At 43.0% G+C, this 27607-nt stretch overlaps 2 protein-coding genes across 3 annotated transcripts; one reads left to right on the top strand and one right to left on the bottom strand.

The window, feature by feature from the left end:
• Positions 1-553: 553 nt before the first annotated feature.
• On the bottom strand, positions 554-1873 carry Scgb1b12 (secretoglobin, family 1B, member 12). 2 transcript variants are annotated; one of them, NM_001310633.1, is made up of 3 exons: positions 1794-1873; positions 1487-1674; positions 554-702 (listed from the first exon to the last, which is right to left on the bottom strand). In NM_001310633.1, the coding sequence occupies exons 1-3, from the start codon at positions 1855-1857 to the stop codon at positions 673-675; spliced, it is 282 nt and encodes a 93-aa protein (NP_001297562.1). In that variant the 5' UTR covers positions 1858-1873; the 3' UTR covers positions 554-672. The 2 variants fall into 2 exon arrangements, with proteins under 2 accessions (NP_001297562.1, XP_030098761.1); XM_030242901.1 differs by having other exon boundaries at positions 673-702; positions 1770-1857.
• A 6936-nt stretch (positions 1874-8809) lies between these two features.
• Positions 8810-10769, top strand: Scgb2b12 (secretoglobin, family 2B, member 12). Its single transcript, NM_001281508.1, has 3 exons — positions 8810-8886; positions 9351-9532; positions 10518-10769. Exons 1-3 carry the CDS (start codon positions 8826-8828, stop codon positions 10611-10613), a joined length of 339 nt encoding a protein of 112 aa, NP_001268437.1. The 5' UTR covers positions 8810-8825; the 3' UTR covers positions 10614-10769.
• The last annotated feature ends 16838 nt before the right edge of the window (positions 10770-27607 follow it).

Below are 27607 nucleotides of genomic sequence, written 5' to 3'. Positions count from 1 at the left end.
ATGTAACACCCAGTGGGGAAGTAACTGTGTTCAGAACTGGGTAGTTGATATTAGGATAACCTGAATTCTGTTCTGGCCAGGTCCCACTCTAATTTCTAGGCTGAAATTCTGTTCACTGTGAGGGGCAGGAAGCCTCACAACAGCCTTTGAAATAGGTACTTTTAGTTTATTTTCTACATGGGACACACTGTGACACACAGACACGCACAACTGGATCATGTACCAAACACTAGTGAGCAGGGACAGTTTCTGCTATCTAGAGCCTGTGTGGTCCTCAACAGACCCTTGGTATTCCTGGTACTAGTCAGTTCCATGTTCCTGGGGAGTTCAGTCTGGGAGATCATGCATGTGCCCTGTGGACCCTGTCCCACGAGGGTGACAGACACTCTAGTGTAGTGACTATGGTCTCTTAGCATTCTCTAATGCATTCTGCAGGGCATTTTGGCAGCATCACAATTGAGCTGTGGCAACTCAATGTCCCAGAGGTTGTCCCTGCAATATCCTTCAACCAAATCAGACCCAACCTTGAATTCAAAAATCCTGGCTCCCTTCTGAATTGCAAGGTTTTATTGTTGGATTCCTGTTCTTAGACACCTAGAGGGAAAGACTATAATCTGCCGCATCTATGCAGGTGAGCAGGCAGTGGATTCCTTGAGACCAAAGTTGTAGCCATCAACATAGTGGGCTGGCTTCTATCTTTTCCTGCAAACAGAAAGCCAAGTGAAACCTTTTGGGTGAAGGAGACCTCATGCCCCACTGACCATGCAATGCGACACCTCCTAAAAAGACCTGCATCCAATATGCAATTGCTCTTGTATCTGACCAGGACGAAGGAGTCTTTTCTCCAAACCGTTGAGACAACTTTGAAAAGAGCCTCAAATCTAGCCAGATGGGAGGAGCCAACTTTTGAGACAACATAGTCCCAGTGGCACCAAACGCGGAGGAACTCAAAGAGGACCTCGGGAGCCTCTGGGCAGCTGGGGCCACACAAGCAAAATGACCACTGTCACATGTTGATGATGACCCTCAAATATCTTCAGCTAAAGGCAGGGCCTTAACACACCTGTCTTAGGGAGATGAGGGGGTCACTTTAATCAAAGCCTTGAATGTCCACACATGGAGTCCACAAAGTGGCCTTCAAAGTTCAGAGAACAGAATAACATATGACTTTTTTGGAGATCGAGTGGTAGGTTTGAAAATTTAGGATAAAAGACCCAGGCTAGAGAAGTGTGCCAGGTTCCAATCTTCTATAGCTAGACTTGGAAGGCTTTGTAGGAAGGCTGAGGGAGGCCAAACTCAGGCAGATATCTACTGTGGCTTGGCTGATCTGAGCAGCCAGTGCTGACTCAGGCAGTCTGATAGTTCCTTCCTGCACCATCCTCCTGACATCCTCAATCAGGTGTGTCACATTTCTTGATTCTCAGTGAAGCTTCAGTGGTATGTAAGAGCACAAGCCCTGCCTCTAACCAGACACATAGATACTCACTATGAAAGTAGTCGCATGTGCCCTGTCTTCCTCTGTCAAGGTGCTATCGACACATTGCTTTATTTTTGCAGTATTTTCCAGTGTTACAGGGTCATCTTTGTATTGTTTCACGTACTCAACATACGCTTCTGAGGTTCCATTTAAAAATAGACGAACATCCTCTTTTATAGCTGGGCAAATGCCACAATCTGGAACACAAAGACAAGTTGACCCTAACTGGTAAGGCCTGCACCAGTATATCCCAGGGGATAGAGGGTGTGAGAGCCTGGATAGCTTGCTTCACTGACCCCCACATGGCAATACCAACCTCCCCCTGAAGTCAGGAGGAGCAGGGCAGCCCCGAGGATCACCATAGCACCAGCAAGCTTCATGATAATGGTGGCAGGTGATCCCACACAGCTTGGTCCCCTTCTTTAACTGCCCTGTTTGGCTCAGTGGGAAGGGAGGGGCCCGTGTCTGAGCCTCTCCATGCCCCTCCCAGTACACATCTTGGAACTTCCTGAGGGTGTGTGTTTGCGTCATTGGGAAATATGTATTTTGGCAAGATCCTGGTCAATAACCTATCTCAGCTTATGTGCCTTCTTAGTAATCTTCTTAAGATATGAAAAATGTGACTTGTCATTTGACAGAAAAGGGAAAGTATGAGTAGGGAGAGGATCAAATGGTCTCTCAATCAGACCTCTAGAATGAGGCCTGTGTCCTCCTGTCACACTGGAAACCTCAAGAGCCATATTCATAGTCAGTTCTAAACAAGCCAAAATTAAGACCACTGGCCATGTGACCCCTGCCCTATCTTTGTTCTGCCCCTACCTTCCATATGCTTCGTGCCTTCCCTTGAACCAGTCTATTCAACCCATGCTTATCCTGATTTTGAAGGCATCCTTCAATTTGACTTTCTTGTTGTTGGTTTTAGTTTTCTTTTTTTGAGATAGGGTCTCTCTACACAGCCCACACTTCCTAAAGAAGAACAAAAGAGCTGTCAAAAGAACCCTTTCATAAAGCCTAAAATGGCAATGCTAGGGAAGCCAGTGTATCTCCTATCAGAGTGAATGGGCTTAAGCAGTCTGTTTCCAAGAGGTGTGGAGCAGGGGGCCTACCTTCTAGGACAAGGCTGGCCTGGAAATATGTAGAACAGGTTAGCCTTGAACTCACAGAAGTCTTTCTGACTCCCTCCCTTGTGCATAGTGGAATAAAAGGCAAGTATTTCTCCTCTACCTAAACCTCACTTCTTAAACCCATAGTTGAGGTTTTCTGTTTTGTTTGTTGGTTTGTTTGTTTGTTTTTTTGTTTAATGTTCTTTTAACTTTTTGGTTTTAGTTTTTTAAAGAAGATCTTGCCCAGGTTGGTCTTGACCTCATAACCTTCCTGAGAAATGGGTGTGTGGTCCTGCCTGCCTGCCTGCCTAACTATCTGTCTTCTGTCTGTCTGTTTGTGGGGCTGTCTGTCTGTCCATCTGTTTATGTTTATGTGTGGTGGATTCAACTTTCTTTGGGGCTGGTGGAAATCATTGTCAAAATCTGTTAACAATGTGCTGGTATGATAATTCTCAACTTTGATCTCAGTATTTGGGAGGAAGAGTGTTCCTATCTTTGTGAGTTTGAGGTCAGTCTGGTCTACACAAAGAGTTCTAGGCTACCCAAAATTACACAGGAAGACCCTGGTAAAAACATTATTAGTGTGTTCATTAAATTTTCACATCAAGTGCCTTGTGCTCAGTTTCTTATAACTAAGTATGGACATTTCAGTTCAGATGTACCTGGACCCCTAATTGGTCACTACCAGACTCTACATTGCTACTCTAGCTATTCTGACTACTGATCAAAAAGCCTGCATGATGGCCATTTTGAATATTCCACAGCTACCCTGTAAAAATTAGAGTCCAATCTCAGCTGGATTCCCAAGCTCCAGAACATTCAGCATCAGTCCATCTGTGCCACTGTGTCCAGCGGATCTTTGCTACCACAGAATTCCAGATGACCCTTCAACCCACTGTACCTGGGCCAGAGAGGAGCATCTCCCACTGCACAGGGACATAAGGGGACTGTTGGGAAGGGTGCTAAGAGCCAAGGTTGTGGTAGGGCCCCTGCTCCAGGCAACTTGGAAGCAGACTGCTTAAGCCCATTCACTCAGATAGTCAATATACTGGCCACCCTGGCATTGCCATTTTAGGCTTCATGAAATGGGTCTTTTAACAGCTCTTTTATTCTTCTTTAGGAAGTGTGGGCTGAGCAAACATCAATGGAGGAAGCTGAAGACAGCAGAGCAAAGCCTGGGGCAGACATGTAAAGGCTGAAGGTTCAGCAGGATGAGCTGTGAAATAGGTCAAGTCTCTTACTGCTCTATGGTAGCTGAAGCATTTAATGGGGGAAATGCAGGAGAGAGTAGATAGGGTGATGGAATAAAGAGAGGGCAGAGGCAGACAATGACGAAGAACACAAGGGATTCAGAAGTCAGGATAATTAGACCCCAATTGCCAAAAGTGGTCTAGGAAGCTGTACAATCTTTGGAGACTACATTAGGGCCTGGAGACTCATCTTGGCAGAGTGCCAGAAAGGCTCAGCTTCCTGTCCATGCTGTGGAGGATCTGCAGCACAGGTAGTCCTCAGGGTCCCATGCTAGTAAGAGGACTGCTCAGGAGAGTATACCACTGCTGCCTCTACCACCTGCTACCTGTTGGAGTTAGTCCCTTGCTGCTGTGTATTCAAATGCTAAGTACTGGACCCCAGGGAATGGAATCCCCCAAACCTCCAAGTACTTGCCAATCTCTTTAACAAATTCTAACACACACCAGATGCTGCTTAGTAAATTAGTTCACCTAAACCTCTAACTATCTAAGAAAATGAAAATGCCAGGCAATGATGGAGAGAAGAGAGATATTCTAGGCTTTTTATTTTTTTCTGAGCTTGGTGTCACAGGTAGGGATCAGAAGGCAAGAGAAGAGGAGAGAGGAAGAGGAAGAAGATGGATAAAGGGGAAGGCAGCATTGGACCCTGATGTGTCAGGAGCACATGACCAGGAGCTGTGCACATGAGTACAGGCTGATGGAGCAGAAATAACCCTGGGCAACACTTAAACAGCAATTAACATCGGGCATATGGATTGTATGCAAGTCAAATTATACACAACCTGTCTGATCTAGGTTTACAGCTCATCAAATAACATACAAATCTTTGTTTCTTTTATAGAGACTAGCCAAAATATATATTTCTTTTATAGCCACATTCTGCTCCTTGTTGTCAAACATGGTGGGCAGTGAAGAAGCCAAAAAACAGCCTGGGAGAGCATCCCCCTATGTGAGCACAATTTTTCCTTTGTGATTGAGGGGATCACACACAGGTAACTGGGACACACCTGCATCAACTTCCCACGAGTGGTTACCACAGGTGGGAAGCACTATGTCTTCATCTCATTGCTTTGCATTTTGCCAGTCATCTGACTGCTCTGTGTACAAATGAACCTGGAATTTAACATTTAACCAGTGTGTTTATTATTTATAGAGTCTCTACATTAGATTTTTCAATACTTTTTACATAATTGTGACCCAAGAGAGAACCAGGGCCTTCATATGCTCTGCCCTCAATGCCTGAAATGATTTCCCTTCATCTTCAAGGGAAATTTGTCACCTAAATCCCCAGACTGCATCAAAAACCAACATGTCAGAGGGAGGGCCAGCTACAGCTTTCACCAAGTTGAAGGCAAACACCAAACCCCCACAATGAGCCTTTGTCCCCACTGTGTCAGGACTGAGGAATATATGGAGGTCTTTGAGAAGGAAGGTAGAGCCTCTGCTCTCAGTCTTCCACAATCCCCTGTTGCCTTTCTGCAATTCTCCCTGTATTCAGTTAACACAAGTCCCTGGGTGCCTGAAGTTCCCCTGTTCTCTACCTTCAACATTCCAGACCATGAAGCAAGTTAAACTCTTTCCTATATACATGACCTAGTCTTGGGTCATTTTTCATAGCAACACAACCTGAATTACAACCTTACAGTCCACATGGATCCCTTGTATATAAGAAGACACCTGACCTTCACCATAGCAAAGGCTCTGAATCCCATTTCCTCTTCTATACCTCCTCTTACTTTGGCTGACTTTTGGTGTTCTTTAGATGTCTGGATGCTCAGTAAGCAAAGCCTTCCTCTCTCTGAGAGTCAGCACACATAGGAGGTCTTCACAAATGCTGGTTAGACTGGCCAAAGGGCTATTTCACTTCTCTCCGGTCAATAAACAAGACTGTACATAAAACAGACAAAACTATCTTGTCATATAATGCAGCCTTGGTTTCAAACTACTCTTCCCCCATGTCTATGTTACATAAGTGTTTCTGCTTAAGTAATTTGGCTGGTATTTAATTTTAAAAGTAAAGATTATCCGTGTTTTGATAAGGCACATTTAAGTAGTTTGTTGTAAAATGCACTTGACTGTCACAATCTGTACAGCACACGGTGACAGAATGAACTTTGCAGAAGACTTAAAGAGTCCAAAGCCTTTGAATTTTACTGGTTATCCGAGCCAAACAGGATTTACCTCCTGTAACTGTTTGGTCAATTAGGTGCCAAGTACTGAGATCTAATTGTGAGCTCTCTACTTGTTCCACTTATCTTTGTTTTTATGACCTTGCATGTCCTGAGGGCTGAGATGGCCTGTAGAATGTGCCCACTGGGGGCTTCTCTCTTCTGCACAGGGTTCGGAATGGAGAAAAGGACATCATGTGGTTAAGCAAGTGTCTACTGCCCAGTGACCCGATGCTACTCTGATTTGATCATGGTGTTGTATCACTGTAAAAGTAATCTTAACTAAGACACATGCCATTTATATCTGTATGTACAAAGTGGCCAGGGAAAGACAGTGAGGGCCTTCAATTGCTCTCCAACATGGAGATATGTGTATATACATTACATCTGTGTATTCATACATATATGCATATGTGTGTGTTTATTTGACATTTTATTTAGTTTGAATGTATGTGTATGGGGATTGTGTCTGCATGAGTGTTTTATGCAGTACTGAATGCTTTCCCTGTGGAGGTCACAGGGGAGTATTGGATCCTCTGGAAACAGAATTACTGATGGTTGTTAGCTACCATGTGGGTAGTGGGAAGTGATTGTGTGTCATTTTAATAGCTGGGACCACCTTATATTTTTTGAGACAGGGCCTCTTTCTGAAGCTTGCTAATGGCTAGATGGACTGGCCAGTAAGCTCTCTGGGGCTGGAGTTACCAGGGGTCACTTTTTGCCTAGCTGTCCTCAGAAGTTCAGAGGTTTAGAAACCATGGATTCAAGAGTGAATACCAAGCAACTACTTCACTTACTTGCCTGTCCCCCAAGCTCACCCTGCTGCTTTCTTGAGAACATAGAGCTCACAGTGAAGGACTTAAGGGGGGTATACTCCCAGGAGAAACATCTATAGATCCTCTGGAATTATTCTGTGAGATGTAAGCACACTGACTTTCATCCATGCTCATTTATATGCCACAAAACCATTCACAACAACATGGTTTTATAGGTTATTTCAAAATTCTAGTACAATCCATTATCATGTTGTTTAGTTTTTTTGTTCAAATTGTTTTATATTTGTCAATTAGGAGCCTGTTCATGCTTCCTCATGCCAGTTTCCACAGAAAATTCTAGATGTTTGTTCATGTGTTTGTATACTTGTGTATGTACCTGTGTATGGACAGTAGTACTAAGATGTGTGTGTGTATTTGTGTGTGTGTGTGTGTGTGTGTGTGTGTGTGTGTGTGTGTGTATGTTTGTGCATGTGAAGGTCAGACAACAATTTAGAGGAGTTAATTCTCTTCTCTACCAGGTGGTTTCTGATATTTGAACTCAGGTGTTCAACTTCAATCACTGCACTTTTAATCACTAAGCTATCTCAACATCCTTCCACATGAATTTTTGAGACCAAATCTCTTATTGAACATGAGGCTCACATGGAATTAGACATGTATGCCAACACTCTTATGGGTCCAATGGAATTGAACCCTGAACTTTATGCTTGCACAAGAAGCAATTTGCACACTGAGCTATCTCGTTGGTTGCTACTATTTATGCGTGCAGTGCTGTAAGAGAACCCTAGGGCTTTGCACACACTAAAAAACTATGCCTCCACTGTTGTAGGGAACTAGTGAGAAAATGCCAGGTGAGAAGCAAAATTTATAATCACAGTTTGAAGAGATATGGTCAATCACAGTCAGTTAGGCACAGTGTAGGAACTTGAGATGGTTAGTCACATCTACAATTAGGAAGCAGAGTGTCATGAATGGTTCTTCTCAGCTTGTTTACCTCTGTCCACCCTATATGTAACCATAGTACACACTTCTACATGAAAGTCAGTCTACCCACCTCAATTGACCAAACCTAAAAACACCCACTCAGAACCTTTTTTCTATGGCAACATTCAACCCAGTCAGAATGATCATCAAGATTAGCCATTATACACTTCACACAGGGTGAGCCTAAAATTAAGACCTGCCTGTCTTAAGAAACATGAACTACCACACACAGCTGACAATCATATCTGTGCTGGAAATGTCTTCCTTAAGGTAAGTATGTTGTTCTGAACTTGAGACTCTCTATACACACAGCAATTCCTGTGGCCTGTGGAGCAGTGTAGTTTACAGGCAGGCAGTTCACAGTAGTTTGAGTGGTTGTGGACAGCAGAGTTCATGTTCAGGGTTGAATACCTCACTCTACCACTCAGTGTTCCCACAACATGGACAATACTGTTCCAACCTCTTTAAGGCATGGTTCCTAACAGAGCTGAGAGTGGACAAGGTGAACATGACTACATGAATGAGCAATGTGGAGTGAAGCACAATTTGTGGTAAAAAAGCATCATCAGCTACCAAGGATATCCACACTGCCAAAGAGCTGGGGACTACCCTGGCTGAGTGTCACAGAGAGGTGGATGGTGCCTCCATTTTCTCAGCCTTCCAATACAAAGGTCTCAGTAGCTTGGACAATGGGATCAAGAATAGGTAAGGAGTTTGACAAGGAAGCACAGGTGACAAGTAAATCAGGACCACAGTTCATTTTGTTCAGCACTTGGGCTGCTTGCAAAGATCAGCTTTAAACCCTCTTTGGCAAAGGTACAAACAACTTCTCTCCAGAAACTGATGTCATCAGGCTGTCTCAGGTTGTTTGTTCTTCATAATAGGAGGGGCCCCCATGCTGCTCCCTCTATACAAGTTGAAAGGAGATCCACAGTTGCTAGGCTCTAGCCCAAATGGTGTTTGGAACTCCTGAAGGCATATTTGCGGATGGGTGTGGCTGGGCTCAGAGCTATAATGATTTATAAAGAAGAGGATCTCCTCTGAGAGAGCATTTAGCACTCTTCACCATGAAGGGGATACTTCTTCTGCTGGGCTTGCTGATAACTGGAGAGCTGAGCTTCCAGACAAGTGAGAGTGGTACCCTTGTTCATCCAATCTCAGCCCCATGGAGATATAAGTAGGGCCCTGAGACAGACCTAGGTGTCCTTGGGAGGCCACTGGCAAGGAGCTGTAGAAGACAATTGATGCTTTCTGCTCTGAGTTAAAACTGTTGGGTTTGTGGGACATGGAGACAGAGGTGTGCTGGTGATGATACTCATGGTGAAGGGACCTTAGATGCTCAGTTGAATCTGAGGCAAGTGTTGGGCTTATGTGAAAGTCAGATATCAAGGTCTCTCCACTCATGGATGTTTTTCTGCTAGATCTGTTTATCTCATGTAAACCATGTTTTTTTCTGGGAGTCTGAAGACTTTGGGAGGGTTTGACTATGTGAAAAGTCAGTTAAGACATTTGTAGATGCTCCAAGGAACATTAAGCCTCTGCTTTGACCATCCCATTGTCTTTTAATGGTATTTTTCTCTCTGTGTTTGCAGCAGAAGCATGTGTTCCTTTCTTCGAAGTCTATGCAAGTGTTCTCTCAGGAAGTAGGGTGTGGTTGTATCATGAACTCCAATCATTCGATGCTACTGCAGAGGAAAAGGTGGCCTTGGAAAAAATCCAGGGTTGCTACAGAGAGGAAAGATTAAGAAATATACTTCTGGAACCCAAAATTATGGTAAATTTCTGCCTACCTCCAGTCACCCATGCAACAGATGCTGTAAGGCTGTGTATCCGTGATAAATACAACCATTACTGCATGTCAGGTGACCTGCAACTAAGAACTGAAACACTTGCCCACCCTAATACATGTAAAGCAGCATGCCATGTACACAGCCTACCTGTTCCTTACACCATCCTGCAGTTCACTCCCACATGGTGGGTAAACATGCCATTCTCACACATAATAAGAACAGTGGAGTCCTTCGATGGCCTCTGCACAGTTTTGGTACCCCCAGCTCTACTTTAAGATGCTTGAAATTTCTCTCCACCGTCCTTTTGGAAACCTCTCTGGGGTTTCTTATTCCTCAGCCATCGATGAATCCCTTTGCTGGGGGCATCATCTGTGCTATAACAAAACCTCCCACCACATCTGAAATGCCACCCCCAACCCAGCAAGTGCCTACAGTTGCTCACCACTGTTGTCTCTTCTAGTCTCTTGTTTCAAGCATAAATGGATTGCAGAGATGTACATTTTGAACAGTGCAGCTCTCACCCTATTTCCCAAAGTATTTTACTTGAGTATCAGGTCTTGAAAAACCACAGTGCTATCCAAAATGATTTTCCTCTAACAAGTCCACATGGAGGACAAACTTTTAACATGGCTACACAGCCAATGTGTCTAGATAGAGGTCCTCAGGTGTGGGAGACATCACCAAATTCATACTCAGCTCTACTGTCCCGCTCTAGACCTAGCCCACATCATACATTCCAGAACCTTCTCCCCTACTCTCCTGCTGGCTATAGTGGTTTTCAGGCTGCCTCCTGAAGTGTGTGCATGGACTCCAGTTCCCTTGAGGCAGAATTTGTTACTAGGGACCTGAATCACTGCATGGGATTTTCTTCCCTGTGGTTGAGGAGCAGTCTGTGGTTGGGGAGCCCTGCTGAGGTCTTATACCTTGCCTGTAGCCAACACTGTCCATCTCTGCCTTTTTGTTTTCCAGGAAGCCATGGTCGCCAGCCCAGAATGCCGGTCATACTATAGTCTTGACAATTTTAGATCCATTTTAGACTTTATTTCCAACCTATTAGGAGAATAGATGTTAATGTGTTTTGGGCACCCATCTTTGCAACATGTCTGATCCAAGTGCCATCTTGCTGACCTGTCCTCTTTCTCTCCTGAAGTTGGATTCCTGATACTGTTCCTTCATCATTCAGTCTCTTAGACTGATTCTAATAAAAGCTTGCAACTCTGTTCTGTGACCTGTGTCTATGTGCTGAACAAAGTTTTCAGGGGATGCAGGAGATACTAAGAGAAATGATTTGTATAGTCACTGAGAGCAGGGTGAGTGTTCCTGGTTAGCCAGGTGATCATGAGAGAGCCTTTCTGGTCTCATTTTTTTTTGTTGCTGTGTAGACCAGGCTGGCCTGGAACTCACAGAGATACATGTGTCTCTTACTCCCAAGTGCTGAGACTATAGATGTGAGCCCCCCTGCTCAGTTTACTGGAGCTCTGTGAGACTCTGGAGACTGAGATTTTCCGAGGGAAAATAGCATGTAAGTAGCCACAGGATTCACCAGGTTGTCAGGATAGAAAAGAAGTGGAGAAAAACTTTCCTCATGTGATGTCTCTGGGCTAGATCACTAGACTATGAAATCCTTGTGTCCAGTTATAATAGGAGAGTAAAGTAGAGATCACATGGGTGTGCTTCTCAGATAATCTTGGTCTGATAGTGACAGTTATCATTTGGTACAACCTGGCCAATATAGCAGTTTCTAGGACAGTGAAGGTTACACTCTGAGACCCTACCTCTAAAACAAAACCAAGGAGCTGAAGAGATGGCTCAGCAGCTAAGAATGCTGGCTGCTCTTACAGAGGTCCTAAGTCCAATTCCCAACAACCACATGGAGCATAAAAACCATCTGTGACCCACTTCAGCTGTGTCTGAAGACAGCAATAGTTTACTCATGTTCATAACATAAGTAAATAAATCTTTAATAGAAACTAAGGACTTTATAATATACAAAAAAAATTCAATGGGGAAAGGGATAGGAGTTTATGCCCAACATGAAGAAAGAGTGAAGTGTTTGGAAGAAGGTTCAATGGATAGAGTGCTTCAGTGCATTATTGGGAGCCTGAGTTTGACTCCTAGAATCCATTTAAAGCCAGACTTGTTAGCATGTGTCTAGAGTCCTAGTGCTCCTGTTGAGAGTTTGGGGGCTCAGGTAAATTCGCAAATGTTTGTAGACCAGATACCCTGGCATTCCACAATATCAGAAACCCAGAGGTCTGTACTTAACAATGGCTCAGGATTGTCCTCTGATCTCTACATGCATGCTGTGGTATATGCATACCTGCTCTCCCTTATACACTCAAACACAAAACAGCAATCCAACAAGTAAAAGGGAAAGAGGCCTGGAAATCCATGTAAATTAAAATGATGAACTCCATTTGTTACAATGGACATACAACATATTAACACGACTCTTATTCTGTATATTAGTGGCAAAAATTGAAAAGACTCATTGAACAGAGAAAGTTCCTGTGAGCAGGCTGAGGGTATGAAAGTCATACAAACAGCACATATTGGTCAGTGTGTAAGACTGACAAGCATGGAGCCATTGCTCTGTTCATCTGTTTCCTGATGTGACATAACAACACCTATGGCTTCCTAAAGAAGGTTGACTGGTCCTGTGAAAGGCCAAATGGCCTTCCCAGGGAAAAGCTCTCACAGGCAAACCATTGACTCTGAGAAAACAGAAAATCTTCACCTCTTAAGACCCTAGACAGTATTTGTCCAAAATACCATCTCAGGACCAAGCATGGTCCCGAATTGGAAACATGTTGAGATTATTCAAACCAGTAAATCCAAGAACTGTTTCCTGTGCCCAAGGAGTCCCCAAGAAAAGGGTGATGCCTCTTACTCATGTTTTTCTTTTTTTTTTATTACATAAATTCCACAATGACATTTCCAATGCTATACCAAAAGTCCCCCATACCTTCCTCCCCACTTCCCTACCTACCCATTCTCATTTTTTTGGCCTGGCGTTCCCCTGTACTGGGGCATATAAAGTTTGTGTGTCCGATGGGCCTATCTTTCCAGTAATGGCCGACTAGGCCATCTTTTGATATATATGTAGCTAGTGTCAAGTGCTCTGGGTACTGGTTAGTTAATAATGTTGTTGCACCTACAGGGTTGCAGATCTCTTTAGCTCCTTGGATACTTTTCTAGCTCCTCCATTGGGGGCTCTGAGATCCATCCGATAGCTGACTATGAGCATTCACTTATGTGTTTGCTAGGCCCTTACCTAGTCTCACAAGAGACAGCTATATCTCGGTCCTTTCAGCAAAATCTTGGTAGTGTATGCAGTGGTGTCAGCGCTTGGAAGCTGATTATGGGGTGGATCCCTAGATAAGGCAGTCTCTAGACAGTCCATACTTTTGTCGCAGCTCCAAACTTTGTCTCTGTAACTACTTCCATGGGTATTTTGTTCCCAATTCTAAGAAGTGGCACAGTGTCCACATTTTGGTCTTCATTCTTCTATAATTTCATGCATTTGGCAAAATCTTATATTGTGAGTATATTAAGTTTTGTGCTAGTATCCACTTATCAGTGAGTACATATTGTGTGAGTTTCTTTGTGATTGGGTTACCTCGCTCAGGATGATGCCCTCCAGGTCCATCCATTTGGCTAGGAATTTCATAAATTCATTCTTTTTAATAGCTGAGTAGTACTCCATTGTGTAAATGTACCATATTTTCTGTGTCCATTCCTCTGTTGAGGGGCATCTGGGTTCTTTCTAGCTTCTGGCTATTATAAATAAGGCTGCTATGAACATAGTGATGCATGTTTCCTTCATACCGGTTGGGACATCTTCTGGATATATGCCCAGAAGAGGTATTGCTGGATCCTCAGGCAGTACTATGTCCAATTTTCTAAGGAAACGCCAGACTGATTTCCAGAGTGGTTGTACAAGCATGCAATCCCACCAACAGTGGAGGAGTGTTCCTCTTTCTCCACATCCTCACCAGCATCTGCTATCACCTGAATTTTTGATCTTAGCCATTCTGACTAGTGTGAGGTGGAATCTCAGGGTTGTTTTGATTTGCATTTCCCTGATAATTAAGGATGTTGAACATTTTTTTCAGGTGCTTCTTTGCCATTCGGTATTCCTCAGGTGAGAATTCTTTGTTCAGTTCTGAGCCCCATTTTTAATGGGGTTATTTGATTTTCTGGAGTCCACCCTCTTCAGTTCTTTATATATATTGGATATTATTCCCCTATCTGATTGAGGATAGGTAAAGATCCTTTCCCAATCTGTTGGTGGTCTTTTTGTCTTATTGACAGTATCTTTTGCCTTGCAGAAACTTTCCAGTTTCATGAGGTCCCATTTGTTGATTCTCGATATTACAGCACAAGCCATTGCTGTTCTATTCAGGAATTTTTCCCCTATGCGCATATCTTCAAGGCTTTTCCCCAATTTCTCCTCTATAAGTTTCAGTGTCTCTGGTTTTATGTGAAGTTCCATGATCCACTTAGATTTGTTCTTAGTACAAGGAGATAGAAATGGATCAATTCGCATTCTTCTACATGATAACAACCACTTGTGACAGCACCATTTGTTGAAAATGCTGTCTTTCTTCCACTGGATGGTTTTAGATCCTTTGTCGTAGATCAGTGGCCATAGGTGTGTGGGTTCATTTCTGGGTCTTCAATTCTATTCCATTGGTCTACTTGTCTGTCACTATACAAGTACCATGCAGTTTTTACCACAATTGCTCTGTAGTCAAGCTTTAGGTCAGGGATGGTGACTCCACCAGAGGTTCTTTTATCCTTGAAAAGAGTTTTTGCTATCCTAGGTATTTTGTTATCCCAGATGAATTTGCAGATTGCTCTTTCTAATTCGTTGAAGAATTGAGTTGGAATTTTGATGGGGATTGCATTGAATCTGTAGATTGCTTTTGGCAAGATAGCCATGTTTACAATGTTGATTCTGACAATCCATGAGCATGGGAGATCTTTCCATCTTCTGAGATCTTCTTTAATTTCTTTCTTCAGAGACTTGAAGATTTATCATACAGATCTTTCACTTCCTTAGTTAGAGTCACACCAAGATATTTTATATTATTTGTGACTATTGAGAAGGGTGTTGTTTCCCTAATTTCTTTCTCAGCCTGTTTATTCTTTGTGTAGAGAAAGGCCATTGACTTGTTTGAGATAATTTTATATACTGCTACTTCACAGAAGCTGTTTATCATTTTTAGGAGTTCTCTGGTGGAATTTTTAGGGTCACTGATATATACTACCATATCATCTGCAAAAAGTGATATTTTGACTTCCTCTTTTCAAGTTTTTATCCTCTCGATCTCCTTTTGTCGTTGAATTGCTCTGTCTAGGACTTCAAGAAGAATGTTGAATAGGTATGGAGAGAGTGGACAGCCTTGTATAGTCCCTGATTTTAGTGGGATTGATTCAAGCTTCTCACCATTTAGTTTGATGTTGGCTACTGGTTTGCTGAAGATTGCTTTTATCATGTTTAGTTATGGGCCTTGAATTCCTGATCTTTACAAGGCTTTTATCATGAATGGGTGTTGGATCTTGTCGAATGCTTTTTCCGCATTTAACAAGATGATCATGTGGTTTTTGTCTTTGAGTTCGTTTATATAATGGATTACATTGATGGATATCCGTATATTAAACCATCCCTGCATCCCTGGAATAAAACCTACTTGGTCAGGATGGATGATTCCTTTAATGTGTTCTTCGATTCGGTTAGAGAGAATTTTATGGAGGATTTTTACATCGATACTCATAAGGGAAATTGGTCTGAAGTTCTCTATCTTTGTTGGATCTTTCTGTGGTTTAGGTATCAGAGTAATTGTGGCTTCATAGAATGAGTTGGGTAGAGTTCCATCTACTTCTATTTTGTGGAGTAGTTTATGCAGAACTGGAAATAGATCTTCTCTGAAGGTCTGGTAGAACTCTGCACTAAACCCATCTGGTCCTGGGCTTTTTTTGGCTGGGAGACTACTAATGACTGTTTCTATTTCTTTAGGGGATATGGGACTGTTTAGATCATTAACTTGATCCTGATTTAACTTTGGTACCTGGTATCTGTCTAGAAATTTGTCCATTTCATCCAGATTTTTCAGTTTTGTTGAGTATAGCCTTTTGTAGAAGAATATGATGGTGTTTTAGATTTTTCCATGATCTGTTGTTATGTCTCCCTTTTCATTTCTGATTTTGTTAATTAGGATTTTGTCCCTGTGCCTCTAGTGAGTCTAGCTAAGGGTTTATCTATCTTGTTGATTTTCTCAAAGAACCAACTCCTCATTTGGTTAGTTCTTTGAATAGTTCTTCTTGTTTCCACTTAGTTGATTTTACCCCGGAGTTTGATTATTTCCTCATGTTTTTCTTTCTCCCACTCAACAATGGTCTGTCTGACATAGCTTTGTATGTCATTTACTCTGTGCCTTCTTTTGATATATTTAGTTAGTATGTTCCTTCATTGTTGAATTTCTTGTTCCATCATATCTAGAAGGTAAAATCTCACATGTAGAAATGAGACATGCATCAATGACAATCATTTTATTCACAAGTTCATCTGAAAGGGGAAAACAAATCAATGAACACCCTGATAGTCAGTTAGGAAAGGGGTGAAATAAGAGGTCACATTAGAAGCAGTGAAGGTGTTCATTAACTGCCTACAGTGATTTCTTGGTTTTATACATTAAATAACATCTACCCTGTGGGTCAGTGGTGGAGCAGGCCTTTGATTTAAGCACCTTTGAGGCATAAGCAGAAATATCTCTGAGTTGGAGTCCAGCTTGGTCAACAGAGAGACTTCTATGACAGCCAGGGTTACACATAGACACCCAGAATCACAATACAAAACCACCACCAACAACAACATCAACAACAATACATCTCTCACATTTTATAATTTATGCACATTTAGAGGGCAAAGCAATTCTTCATACCCAAAGCTTAATAAAAGAAATGGTCCAGTACAAAATAAATTATTTTTAAAACCATCACAAGAATCTGATTTCTTCTATATGTTATAAATCCAGAGTTTGGGCAATGCCTACTCCTAGTATTTCGAAGAGATTCTTACTTTGACCAGAGCATACCATCATGAACAGTAATGACTGACTTTGAGTTCCAGGTAAACGGACTATCATCTCTTTCTTCTTTTTCCACTTTCTGCTCTGTGTAGCCAGAAACATTTAAATATTTCCCTACAAAGACATAACCAGAGAAGCCTGGAGACTGCCTGTGTGCCCTCATCTCTCACAGCACAGTACTAAGAGCCTTCTGTTGCAGTAAATCTCCATCCCAAATATGCCTAGGCAATGAAAACACAACACAATTAATATGAATACATGCTGTGTGCCTAGATTGGGCAGATCTACTACTACACTACCATCTTCCACATCAAGTAACCCTATATAACTTGCGGTTTCACCAGGCCATTTGCTTCTGCTCCTCTTCTTCTTCCTCCTCCTACTCTGCACCTTCTTCCTCTTCCTTTTTATCCTTCTTTCTCTTCCCCTACCTTCTGCTCCACTTACCCTTTATCTTCCAATCATCAGCTCTCCTTTATTTTACAAATTAAGATGGGAAGCACAAATACAGGTAGTCATCTAAGTGCTGACTCTGTCCTTCTTCTTAACCCCTCACAAGAGAAAAGAATTAACATCAAATATAATTAGACCCAGGGCTATCCATAACAGCCTTCTTGGGTTTGCTGCCCTCAATTTTTACTAATTAAACATCATGTTTGGCTTTATTTCTGGCAACTTGTAATGTGCTTATTCTACACCTGATATCCTTGAAGGATTATACATGAAGTCCTACATGTTAGGCTTCGAATACTATGGGACATGACACACACCACTTCCCAGGAGTGTGCAAGGTTCAGTCCCAAGGACTAGTAGTGATAGACCTCTTGAAAGGGATTAATGCAGATTACAAGAACAACATGGCTACTGACCCCTCTCACATATCTGTCCTCCATAGCTTATATATCCATGTTTATGTCAACGTATGGGTGATGGCTATATCACAAAGGCCACTATGGCAGTCATTTCTGCTGCCAGGCATTAAGCTGTCTCTATAGCTCACACACTCCATGAGCTTCAAGGTCTTACTCCAAAGTAAATCTTCTCCCATCGAAGGAGGGAGAGCCAGTAGCTCAAGGTCTCCTTCAGTGTGAGATCTTTAATATATGAAGAGGATGACTTTTCTTGATGGTTTGTATATGCTTGGCCCATGGAGTGGCACTATTAGTAGGTATGGTTTTGTTGGAGTAGGTGTGATCTTGTTGGAGTAGGTGTGTCACTGTGGGTATGGGCTTTAAGAATGTCATCCTAGCTACCATGAAGCAAGTATTGTGGTAGCAGACTTTAGATGAAGGTGTAGAACTCTCAGCAACTCCTGCACCATGTCTGCCTGAATGCTGCCATGTTCCTACTTTGATGATAATGGACTGAACTTCTGAACCTGTAAGTCAGCCCCAATTCAGTGCTGTCTTTATAAGACGTGTCTTGGTCATGCTGTCTGTTCACAGTTGTAAGACTCTATCTAAGACACTTTTAAAACAGAGACTTGGGTGCGATGTGGAGATGGAGCAGAGACTAAGGGAATGACCAACCAATAATGGGTCAAATTTGAAATCAATCCCATGGGCAAGTATCAGTCACTCGCACTATTAATGATATTCTAATCTGCTTGCAGACACGAGTCTAGTACAGCTGTCCTCTGAGAAGCTCCAAATAGCATCTGACTCAGACAGATGCAGACACCCACAGCAGAAGAGTGGATGCTGCTTGGGTACTCCTATAGAAGTGGGGGAGAGTATGCTGGGAAGGTACAGAATTGTAAACTCATTAAGTTAGCACAGATGAAAAAATAAATACTTTTTCTAAATTGCCAAATATAATGGACTGGACATTATAGGTATGTTATACCTTATGATTTTCATAATTGTCATAATGTTATTCAATTTATATCTATGAGAAAGTAGCCATTTATTGGACAAAAAAGGGGAATTTTGAAGTTTTGTCTTGCTCTCTGTTGTAATACTAAAGGTAGACTCCCCATCTACCCAAGAATTGGAGTCTGCATGTAGAACTGTGATTCTCCCCCAAAGTTATTTCTGATTGGTGACCCACGCTACTGTCTTGCCAGCAAAACTCAAGCAGGCCACTCTGATCCTTCTGCAGTAAAGCTTTAATACATCTCAAGAGATAGATGACCAACTTCAGGAGAGGAGACCCAGAGAGCAGAAAACCCTTCCCTTTTATAGGCTGCAAAGTACGGTTGGAGAAGTGAACCACCCCGACTGGCTGCCCACCTTCAGCCAGATGACACCACGAGAGAGGCAGGGCTCAGGTAATGGAAAGATACCCTGAGGTCTGAGCACATTTTACTTCGAGCAAAGGATGTCAGCACCATGTTGTAAAGGCGACTGTGAGGGTGGCTCCTCACATCTCCCCCTTTTCTTTTATTTTAGAAGCAACAGGCCACCCTGTACTGAGAGTGGAGATAGAGGTCAAATCCCCAGTGTGCATGCATAGGGGCCTTACACAAACCACCTCCCAGGCTCGTCACCCGGAGGGTCTTGGTCCGCTCCGGTGTCGTTTTTTCCTGAGGTAAGTACCCTTGGACACTCAACCTTCATACAAGATGACATGTCTCCCTAGAATAGGCTCATCTTATGCCGCAGAGCCTTTCTACTGCAGTGCTTCGCTGTACAACTCTCCCAGGCTGCTGAAGCACACTCACTCTATCCCGTGCAATGAGACTAGCCTCGTGGGGTGTAAGAACTGAGCGGCCAGCGACCTATTGCTTAAGCATCAATAATCGTATGGTGGGGGAGGCACCATTCTCCAAAGCAACAAGTATCTGGGTTACTACCATCCTGTCCCTACTTGTTTGGGCTTTAAGTTTACACATCATCCATAGTAGGAGCACTACTCCACCTCACACAGCCACAACAAACAAACCCACCCTCACCCATTCCTTAAAGTAGGAGAATGCTGCAGAAATCCAGGTAGAAAATCCTTCCGCCAATGACAGGACAAGACGTGTCGAATTGACTTGTAAGATGGCGATCCTCAGCTCCCAGAGTGTCTGTTCAAATTCTATGGTCCAATTCTGTAACAAATAATGAGACAAAGCCTTTGACATGTTAGCTGCTCTTGTAAAATTCTCAAATTGTACTGAGGTGATACAGAGGCTAGGCAGCTTATGTTCGCAACCCAGCTGAGCCATTTGCCACAGGATATCCACCTGTTCTCGGACCAGAACGATCTGTTGGTTTACCAACATGAGACCTCCCTATATCTGGGAGATGGCTGTGGCCTGCCTGTCCAGGGCTGATGTCACTCTTGCCGAAAAGTCATTGATGGTTTGCGTTGTCTGATCCGTTGCAGACAAGGCAAGGGCCGAAGCAGTGACAGAGGCAGCTATTGCTTCTGTTGCTACCAAGGCAAGTACCAGAGATCCTCACAAAGCACAGACTTCCTTTGAGGGAAAAGTTCTATTTTCCATCAGAGCCTGAATTTGCCCATCTAATGGTAAAACGGCAATTCCCAGCTCCCTATCAGTAGTAAAGAAACGTGGAAACACTTGTGCACTGTGCATGACAGGCACGGGCAGGGAAAAGGTGGACATAATACCCCAACTCAATTTCCCCGATATACTAGGAACCAGGATCTCCAGTAGAAGTGTCAGTATCCATCGTTGTTTCAGTGTTCCCTCTTTTGTCCACATCTTCTGAAGGTGAGATGTCTTCTTCCTGTGGAAAGACACAAATAACTCCCCTGGATCTTATTAAAATAGGATCCGGGACTCTCCATTTTCCAGTTAAGACATCTTTCCATTTGATCATTTCTCTAGGTCTGTTAGTTCTAAACAGTGACGATCAGCCGCAGTCCGGCCTTGTTCATCAAGATTCAAAAAATTAAGAGTAAAGAGTGCCAAGGAGATGGCCACTCTTGGTGTTAAGGGAGGAGCCTCGTCGACTTCCCCTTTTTCATTGCATATATTGTCCCATATTAGGGAGTGTAGCCTTCGCTATCATTTGCCAATCTGAAAGGGTCATGGCCATATTGGTGAATCTCTCGACCTGAACTAGAGAAAAATTGGCACTGACCCCATAGTTACGGATAGATTCAGCAGGTTCTTTAAGTTGTTTATAGTCCACTGGGGCATGCATACGCCCCACCTCCCCAGTATCAAAGACTGGAAATGCTACCTGTATCTTTTTTAACTCTTCTGAGGAAAAAAAGAGTTAGCGCTATACTGCAATTCATAAAGCGCTGGCGCTGTGGGCACAGTAGCTGGTATGCTACCCTTTTTATTACTTTCTGATTGCGATCATTGGTCAGGGTTATATCTTTGTTCTTCATATTTTGCTGCCACCTCCTCTAATTCAGCCTCCTCACTGGGGTCTAAATGTTCGGACCCTGAACTATCAATCTCTAAGGCCTCCAAGTCATGGATAGGATAAAAATGAGTATAAGGCTTTTTCTTAGTAGAGGGCTCAGTTTCACTACCCTTCTTTCTCTCTCCCCTTCCTTCTGAATCCCGGGGAGGGCCCTTTTTCTTAGACATGTCTTTCTTTTTTGGAGCTCCTATTTTCTCGCTCCATTCAGTTTCTGACATACTGTCCTGAACCTCTTCTAATATTCACTGTCCCTCCACAATGGCAGGTCGGCAGGTTTCATCCTCTAGACAGTTTTTTACCAGCTTCCAAATTGCCTTGGTGCCCAGGCATAAGTCTCCCTCTTCATGCTTATGGTCAAGGTCCCTTCCTAGCTTATTCCATGAGGCTATAGTTAGAGACCCCGAACAGGCATACCAGGGAGCAACGTGATCCACCTCCTTAACAAAGTTCTGCAGTGTACCAGAGGCGACCTGCAGGTCGCATTGCTTTAGCACTGCCTGTAACGCTGTGATCACTGACTGTGAGGAGCCCATGATAGAGTGAGTGCCTGCGGCTGATCTACGCCCATCTTATGGTACTCCTTAAGCAAAGCGAAAGTAAACACAGCACTCTACTCCCTTATCTACGGGAGGCTTAAACAGGTACCTTGGTGCTGCTGTCTATCTACGTTGGACTGACCACACCTCAAATTTCAGCACCAGCCTAGAAGAACCTCAAATTTCAGCACCAGCCTCGATGGACAGAATAAGAAACAGAATGAAGGCCAGGGCATCCAAGACTAGATCTTCTACTGCCCCTTCCTAGGGTGCATCTAGATTAAGACCGTAATCAAAAGGGAAAAGAGGTTCACGATCAGACATACCTCTCCGAACTTACCTTTTCCCTGTAGTTCTGAACCCACCCCATCTCCGGGGGTTCTCCTTGATGCCTGCGATGTTAACCCCGTGCTTCCAGCACCAGATGACGGTTGCTACCGTCTCGCCAGCAAAACTCAAGCAGGCCACTCGGATCCTTCTGCAGTAAAGCTTTAATACATCTTGAGAGATAGATGATCAGCTTCAGGAGAAGAGACCCAGAGAGCAGAAACTCCTTCCCTTTATAGGCTGAGAAGTACGGTTGGAGACATGCACCACCCTGATTGGCTGCCCACCTTCAGCCAGATGACGGCACGAGACAGTCAGGGCTCAGGTAATGGAAAGATACCCTGACGCCTGCACACATTTTACTACGAGCAATGGATGTCAGCGTCATCTTATAACGGCGACTGTGAGGGCAGTTCCTCACAGATTGGTAAATAAAGATGCCAACAGCCAATAACTGAGCATAAGAGACATAGAGGTGGTTTAGGTTTCATTGGATTTGGATTAGAAGAGGACCTGTGGGAGAAGATGGTGCAAGGGAAGTAGCCGCCACATCCAAGTTTTGGGTTTGGTTTCAATTTTCCCCCAATGTATGAGTAGGAAACTCAAACTCAGTGTCCTCTTAGAGTCCAATAGAGAACATCTCTGCTGACTGACTAACTTAAAACCAACTAAGAAAAAAATCAGTTTTATTTTGTAATACTGCTTGCCCCTCATATTTTTGAAAATTAATGTGAAAAAAAAAAGCAATCTGAAAAGAAGTCCAGAAGACATCCTTGTGGAGAGCTCTTAGGACCACTTCTGGAAACTTGGCAGTAATTTTACATTGGACCAGGACAGAAAAGTAGTCTCAGATATGTTGATCATCCTAATATGCCTCTAGAAACAGTGATCTTGGTTTTTTTTTGTTTATTACCTTACTATTTCCTTAACCTAGAACTTATCTTATTACTTGCATATCATTAAAATGGTATAAAAGCAGACTGGGAAAATATAAACTTTCTTCAGCATTAGAATTGGCTGCAGTCATGTTATAATGTTGTCTAATTGTCTTTTGTTCTTTTTTGATCATCACTCCCTCCCTGGAGAACCCATTGACTATCTGAGGTGGCTTGGTCATATATTTAGACATAATATAATTCCAAGACACCATGTTTCTCTTTGCTAAGCAATGTCTAGAAACAACTGTTCTGTGGGGACTGGGTCTGCATCATTTTTAGTTTCCCTTTTTCTTCATTGAGACAGGTTTTTTTTTTTTAAAATGTAGCTCAGGCTGTCTTGGAACTCACCACAGATACCTTGATGGCCTCAAAGTCACAGAGATATTCCTTCCTCTCCATAATGGTACTGGGACAAAGGGTGTCTACCAGCACTACCTGCCATAAGTTTTTTTATGTCAAGGTCATGGTAACATTGTATGCCGGGCATTGATCCTGGCATATTCAATTGAGGTATGTAGATATAGTTGACATATTGTTTCTATGTTTGTTTGCCTGACATATTTTCATTATTGATTTTCAAAAGATTTTTTTTAAGTATATGTCTGTTTACGTGGTGGTGGTACAAGCCTTTATACCCTGCACTTGGGAGGCAGAGGCAGGCAGATATTTGATGTTGAGGTCACCCTGGTGTACAGAGTGAATTGCAGGACAGACCTCCTTTGCAGCACCAGGAAGTGTCTCTTTCAACAGGAGTCCAGCAACTGGGCTGTTGGCTCCATTTTTAGACATATTCACCACTCTGGAAGTAGTAAGGGGTCTGGGCATTCCTGGAACATTTAAGGTAGACAATTTAGACCAAATCTCATATTTTATTGACTGAAGGGCTTGGAGATTCAAGAAGATGTTCCTATCAGTGAGTTGCAATAACTCCAGGGAGGGCCCAGTAAACACCAAGGGAATTGAGGTACCACCAGGATCTTAAAAGAGAACAGGTTAAAATGGTAGGGTTCTTAAGGGCTCAGAACTGGGCCAGGGGAAAAAGAACCTCCCAGTCTGTCCCAGTCTCTAAGGACAATTTAATCAACACACAGATAGTTCACCCCTGTCAGGGGAAGAGACAGTCCAAGTCCAAGAACACAGAGCAAGACAATCAACTCAGTTTTCCCTTTCCAGGGGTGCAGAAAACAGGTTATAGGGTTTCAAATACTGGGTCAGCTGAGGATGATACTGTGTCTGGCCAATTCCAGAAGGAGCAGAGTCCTTTAGTCTCACTAGGATTAGTACCCAGCATCTTTATCCACTGAGCAAACTTTATAATTTTGATATTTTCTTTTCAATGGTCTTTCACTTTTCAAGTTTCACATTTCCTTTACCATTGTCTTTCACTCTCTTTTTACATGTCTTACCTTCCCTATGAACATACATGTACTGTCCAGAGTTCCTGTAGTTGTACAGTGGAGGAAGAGAAGATGTGATATGTGACAGAAGGAGATGGGCATGCACAGAGCCTCTCTTTGGTGATTTTGGAATTTAAGTGGTTGACGGTATTGTAATGCTAACATAAACCTTTCCAGTGTCTTTGCGGTTTTCATGGAAAAGTGAAGGGGAGGGGCATAAGCCATTTTGAACCTTCAACCCTCATTTGAAGTAGAAACCTAGGGTTCTTTGGCAAGTCAATTACTTTGGATGGTGTTATTCTTGGGCAAACACCTGAAGGAAGATTGTGCTGAAACGAACATAGATGATAGGCTAAGACAGACTCATGAAGGGATTTTTCACTGAAGCAGACACAAAAGAAAGGATGTTCTACTAAAGAAAGCATGTGAAAGGACAGGTGACCAAGGATCCTTTGTTGACTATACACATGTATTGTTCTGCCTTATATAATGTAGTTGAGCTCCATTTGTTGGGTACCCCTAGAGAGAAACACCAAAAAACTTCTGGTTGTGTGCTGGGCCTTTATTTACCAAACAAAGCCAACTAGAGTCAGGTTCCCTCAGTTTCTTACACGTGGATGGACATGCAGATTCTTGTGAATTTTTTGGGACCAAAGGAGCATAATACAAGCAGCATAGGCCATATCTAAAAAGTTGGTCCACCTTTCATTGTATATTTGAGCTCCATTTATTGGGACTCCACAGAGAGAAAGGCACCAAAAAATGTCTGGTGGTGTACTGGTGCTTCTTACTGCTTTCTAAGACTCAGGATGATTGGCAGAATGATGACAGCCAAGTCAGATTCAGATGCTGAGGCAAGACACTTGGCAAGGCAAGATGCATGTAGGACCCATGAAGTTTGGAGGGAGCATAAATACGGCCCAATGGACTGTGGGAGGAGATTGGCTTGCTTGCATAGCTATACACTTCTTGGTCTCATGTCTTTCCTGACCTTAACTTTGATGTGAGAGGCACAGATATGAACTTCTCCTGCCTTTCCTCTTGGCACTGGTCTCACCTGATGGATGGCTAATGCAGATTAAGCCAAGTCCTGACCATTCCTGCTATGTAGTGCCACCACTTCTAGTAAACCAACACTTCTGAACTGGATTTCTGGTATAACCATGGAGCATTTGTGAGTAGATTGAGCTGCTCCTGCTACCTGGGAATGGGAATGGTGATTTCCTGACAAAACTTATAAGATTTGCTCTAAAGAATCATTTTTAAACTCATTAAAAAATCATTTTAAAATTTTAAGGTCTATTTGCCCTTTATTCTTTCTTTTCTACTACCTCTGGTTGAGATGGGTAGAAAAGAGGTTGAAGCATTTAAGAACCATCATTAAAAGGGGGCATTGGCAGGACAGTGGTGGCACACACCTTTAATCCCAGCACTTGGGAGTCAGAGGGAGGAGGATTTCTGAGTTCAAGGTCAGATTGGTCTACAGAGTGAGCTCCAGGACAGCCAGGGTTGCACAGAGAAACCCTGTCTGGAAAAAGTAGTTGGCATTACATAAATTAAATTCACACTATCTGTGGTGTTTGGATAGTAATGGCCCCCAGAGATACATGTGTTTGAACCATAGTGAGTAACATTATTGTGAAGTTTAGCCTTGTTGGATGGAGTAGGTATGGTCTTATTGAAGAATGTATATCACTGTGGAGCCAGGCTTTGACATCTTAAATATACTCAAGATATGCCGATGTTATTCCCAGTCTCCTTCTGCTGCCTGCCGTTCAAAACAGACCTCTCACTTTCTTCTCCAGCAATATGTCTGCCTGCAAACTGCCATGCTTCCTGGCAGGGTGATAATGATCTGAACCTGGAAATTGTAAGCCACTGCCAATTAAAAGTTTGCAATGATAAGTGTTGCCTTGGTCATGGTGTCCCTTCACAGCAATAAAAAGCTAACTAAGATAAAAATTGGATTCAAGGACTGGGGTACTGGTGTACCATGCTTTTATTTGGAGGAATATGGATTTTGGAATTTTGAATTAGGAAAGAAGGAATTAATGGCTGGGCTATTTAGTGAGATGTCAGAAGAGTGAAGTTCTGAGGGGGATTTGAAAGGTGGGGCCGTGTTTCAAGTGTTTTCAGAGGATAAGAATATGTGGCCTATAGATGGTTCTTAGGATATTTTATTGAAGAATGAGGCTGCTTTCCACTCTTGTCCAGAAAGTCATCATGATGTAGCCCGAACTTTTGTCCCCACCGGCAAGAACACACTCAGGACAACCAGAATCTTCTGCGGCAAAAGGCTTTATTGCTTACTTCTCAGGAGGAAGACCCGAACCCAGAGAATGGCACTGCTTATATAGCCTGTAGAGTGACATTTCAGCACCTGATATGGCGTGAAAGCTCCTGATTCGTTGCTTGCCCATCACCGCATTACTATGCCCCGAGATGGGCAGTGACTAGGCGTTAATTCACTCTTGCACTTGCGCATAAGGCTTGTTTACTAGTTAGGCGCAGTGGAAGGCGGCACCATCTTCTAATGGTGATTGCTCACGGCAAGGCTTTCCACATCTCCCACTTTTTATTTTATTAAAGTTTGAGGCTGGTCTAGGCCTCTGCAGTCATGTCCATCTGCTGTGGCTCCTGTCTTAGGTCATTCCTCCAATGTCACAGCCTTTCCTGTCATAGGGTACCGTATCACCACTGGGTCCTGTGTCTTAGGTTGGTCTGTACATGAGGAAAGTTGCCCATCCCTGGATACTGCAGTACTGTGTGACATTAACTGCTAAATGATCTAGGGCGAACTCTATAAAAGAGGCCAGCCAAAAAAACGCATTAGTAAACCTCAGCGAAGTGCAAGTGCTGAGCAATGAGTGTTGAGTCTCTTACATCCCAGGGCAATGGATCCACAAATCCATGGGACACAATAACAGAGAACTCAAATGCCATTTAAGTCTTAAGCATGGACAGCCAAATTTCAGGGGAAGCCCCTTTTTCAATGGCTGCAAGTGCCTGAGTAATAACGACCTTGTCACGGTTTTGTTGGTTTCTGAGCTTACAAACCAACCAGAGCATAAACACAAGTTCACAGTAGATGGCAGCAGCAAATAAAACTACCCCCACCCATTCCTTAAAATAATAAAATGTAGGTGAAATCCAGGAGGAGAGACCCTATGTCAATGACAGGTCCACTCGTGTTGAGTTGATCTTTAAAACGGCCGCTCTCAGGGCCTCAAGGGTCACATCGAATCTTTCATACCAATTTCCTGCAAGATACAAAGAAAGCTGCCTAAACAGATTAGAGAGAGGTGTAGAGAAAAAACAGTCTTTAATATCTATGATTACAATCTCCCAATTTTTTGGTAAGGCAGAAAGCAATGGCAGTCCTCGCTGAACTGGCCAATTGTCCGTTTTTAGGATTGTGGTCTTGCCCCAAGCACTCCAG

Source organism: Mus musculus, chromosome 7 (assembly GCF_000001635.26).
Source record: "Mus musculus strain C57BL/6J chromosome 7, GRCm38.p6 C57BL/6J".
Taxonomy (NCBI): Eukaryota; Metazoa; Chordata; class Mammalia; order Rodentia; family Muridae; genus Mus; species Mus musculus.
The sequence above is the reverse complement of the archived record's forward strand: the minus strand, read 5'-3'. Positions and strand labels throughout refer to the sequence as shown.